This window comes from Colobus angolensis, unplaced genomic scaffold (genome assembly GCF_000951035.1).
Source record: "Colobus angolensis palliatus isolate OR3802 unplaced genomic scaffold, Cang.pa_1.0 Scaffold89, whole genome shotgun sequence".
In the NCBI taxonomy this organism is placed as follows: Eukaryota; Metazoa; Chordata; class Mammalia; order Primates; family Cercopithecidae; genus Colobus; species Colobus angolensis.
This window is the reverse complement of record NW_012122820.1, coordinates 1,083,888-1,085,418: the sequence shown is the minus strand read 5'-3', so window position 1 is coordinate 1,085,418 and position 1,531 is coordinate 1,083,888. Positions and strand designations below refer to the sequence as shown.

General features: G+C 57.9%; 1 protein-coding gene across 1 annotated transcript in view; it reads right to left on the bottom strand.

Moving 5' to 3' along the window:
• Positions 1 to 1,531, bottom strand: part of CFAP74 (cilia and flagella associated protein 74) — a 114,583-nt gene that overhangs the window by 81,568 nt on the left and 31,484 nt on the right. The window contains exon 6 of the mRNA XM_011930994.1: positions 1,359 to 1,463. Coding sequence (XP_011786384.1) covers positions 1,359 to 1,463 — 105 coding nt within the window. The remainder of the gene's footprint in view (positions 1 to 1,358; positions 1,464 to 1,531) is intronic.

Below are 1,531 nucleotides of genomic sequence, written 5' to 3'. Positions count from 1 at the left end.
TGAGCCACTGCGCCTGGCCTTTTTTTTTTTTTTAAGACAGAGTCTTGCTCACTCTGTTGCCCAGGCTGGAGTGTGGTGGCGCAATCTTGGCTCACTGCAACCTCTGCCTCTGGGCTCCAGCGATTCTCCTGCCTCATCCTCCCGAGTACCTGCGATTACAGGTCCCCACCACCAAGCCCAGTTAATTTTTGTATTTTTAGTAGAGACAGGGTTTTGCCATGTTGCCCAGGCTGGTCTTGAACTCCTGACCTTAGGTGATCCACCTGCCTTGGCCTCCCAAAGTGTTGGGATTATAGGCATGAACCACTAACTGTGCCCAGACCAAAAACTTTTTTCTTTTTTTTTTTAAAGAAGTGGACAATCACAGCAACCTAGTAAAGTGAGGCCTTCCGGGGTTCATTAGCCCTGTGAAGCCCCCCGCCCTGGCACAGGTGCTGCTGAGCAGTGAGAGGGGCACGACAGAGCAAAGGAGAGTCACAAGGGACAGTTGCTCTCCTCCACGCTCAGCTGCAGCTGGGTTCAGCGTCCTCCCCTGCACCCCTCCCGCTGCCCTCACAGGTGGGGCCACGGTGCAGGGCACTGGACACCAGCTTGGGTCGTGACTATATCACAGGGAGCACAGGTCAGAGACTGGGTCAGAAACTACATCACAGCGAGCACGGGTCAGAGACTGGGTCAAAGCCCAGTGGTGTCTTCACTGGGGTGGGGCCGAGATGTTAGGTCGCACAAGGGCCGGTGGCATGGGCACTCCCGTGGGCGGGGTGGCCCGAGGCCGGCACTCAGCCCTCTCTGCGCCCCCTGCCCTGCCCAGGCTGGAAAGCTTAGGTCATCCTGGGCACGTGCAGGGTCAGTGCTGTGGACGCCATGGACCTGGCTGCAGCTCCCGGGGCTGGGGGCCATGTGCTTTGGGAGTCCTACTTGAGGCCAGCTCAGGGTCCCCTCAGTCGCTCTGAGCAATTCGTGCACCTTCCCAAACCCCTTCTTGCCAAACTCGTCAGAGGCAACTCGACGCATCCAACCCAACTCCACAGGAAAGTGTTTAGGACGAGGCAGCTGTCTCTCTCCTGGGTTCTGAAAACCCAGCTCGCTGTTCTGTGGAAGCACAAAGCATGAGGAACGAGGAAAGAGGAAAAATAACCTGATATTGGAGTTCCTAGGAACATAAACAAACCCAGAGAAAAGGAAAAAGGCGACGTGAAGACTGATCCTTCCAACCACTGCATTCACCGAATCCCCTTTCCACTTCCCAGCAGTTTCCCGGTCAGGTGCAACCCCCCCAGATCTTGCTCTCCGCCCCCAGGTGGGAAGGACCCGCGCCGTTCTGGGGCCCCGCCTGCTGCCAGTCCACACTGACTCACTCGCTCTCCTTCAGCACCGCCTCAGTCCTCGACTGCAGGTCTCTCTCATTCTCCAGCTCCACAAACAGGCGTCTGGACACGGCCTGGAGACGGCCCACAGTGGCCCTGCAGTGGCAAAGGGACAGGCTGGGTGTGTGTCAGGCCTCAGTCACCCAGGAGCCACCCAGGTTCAC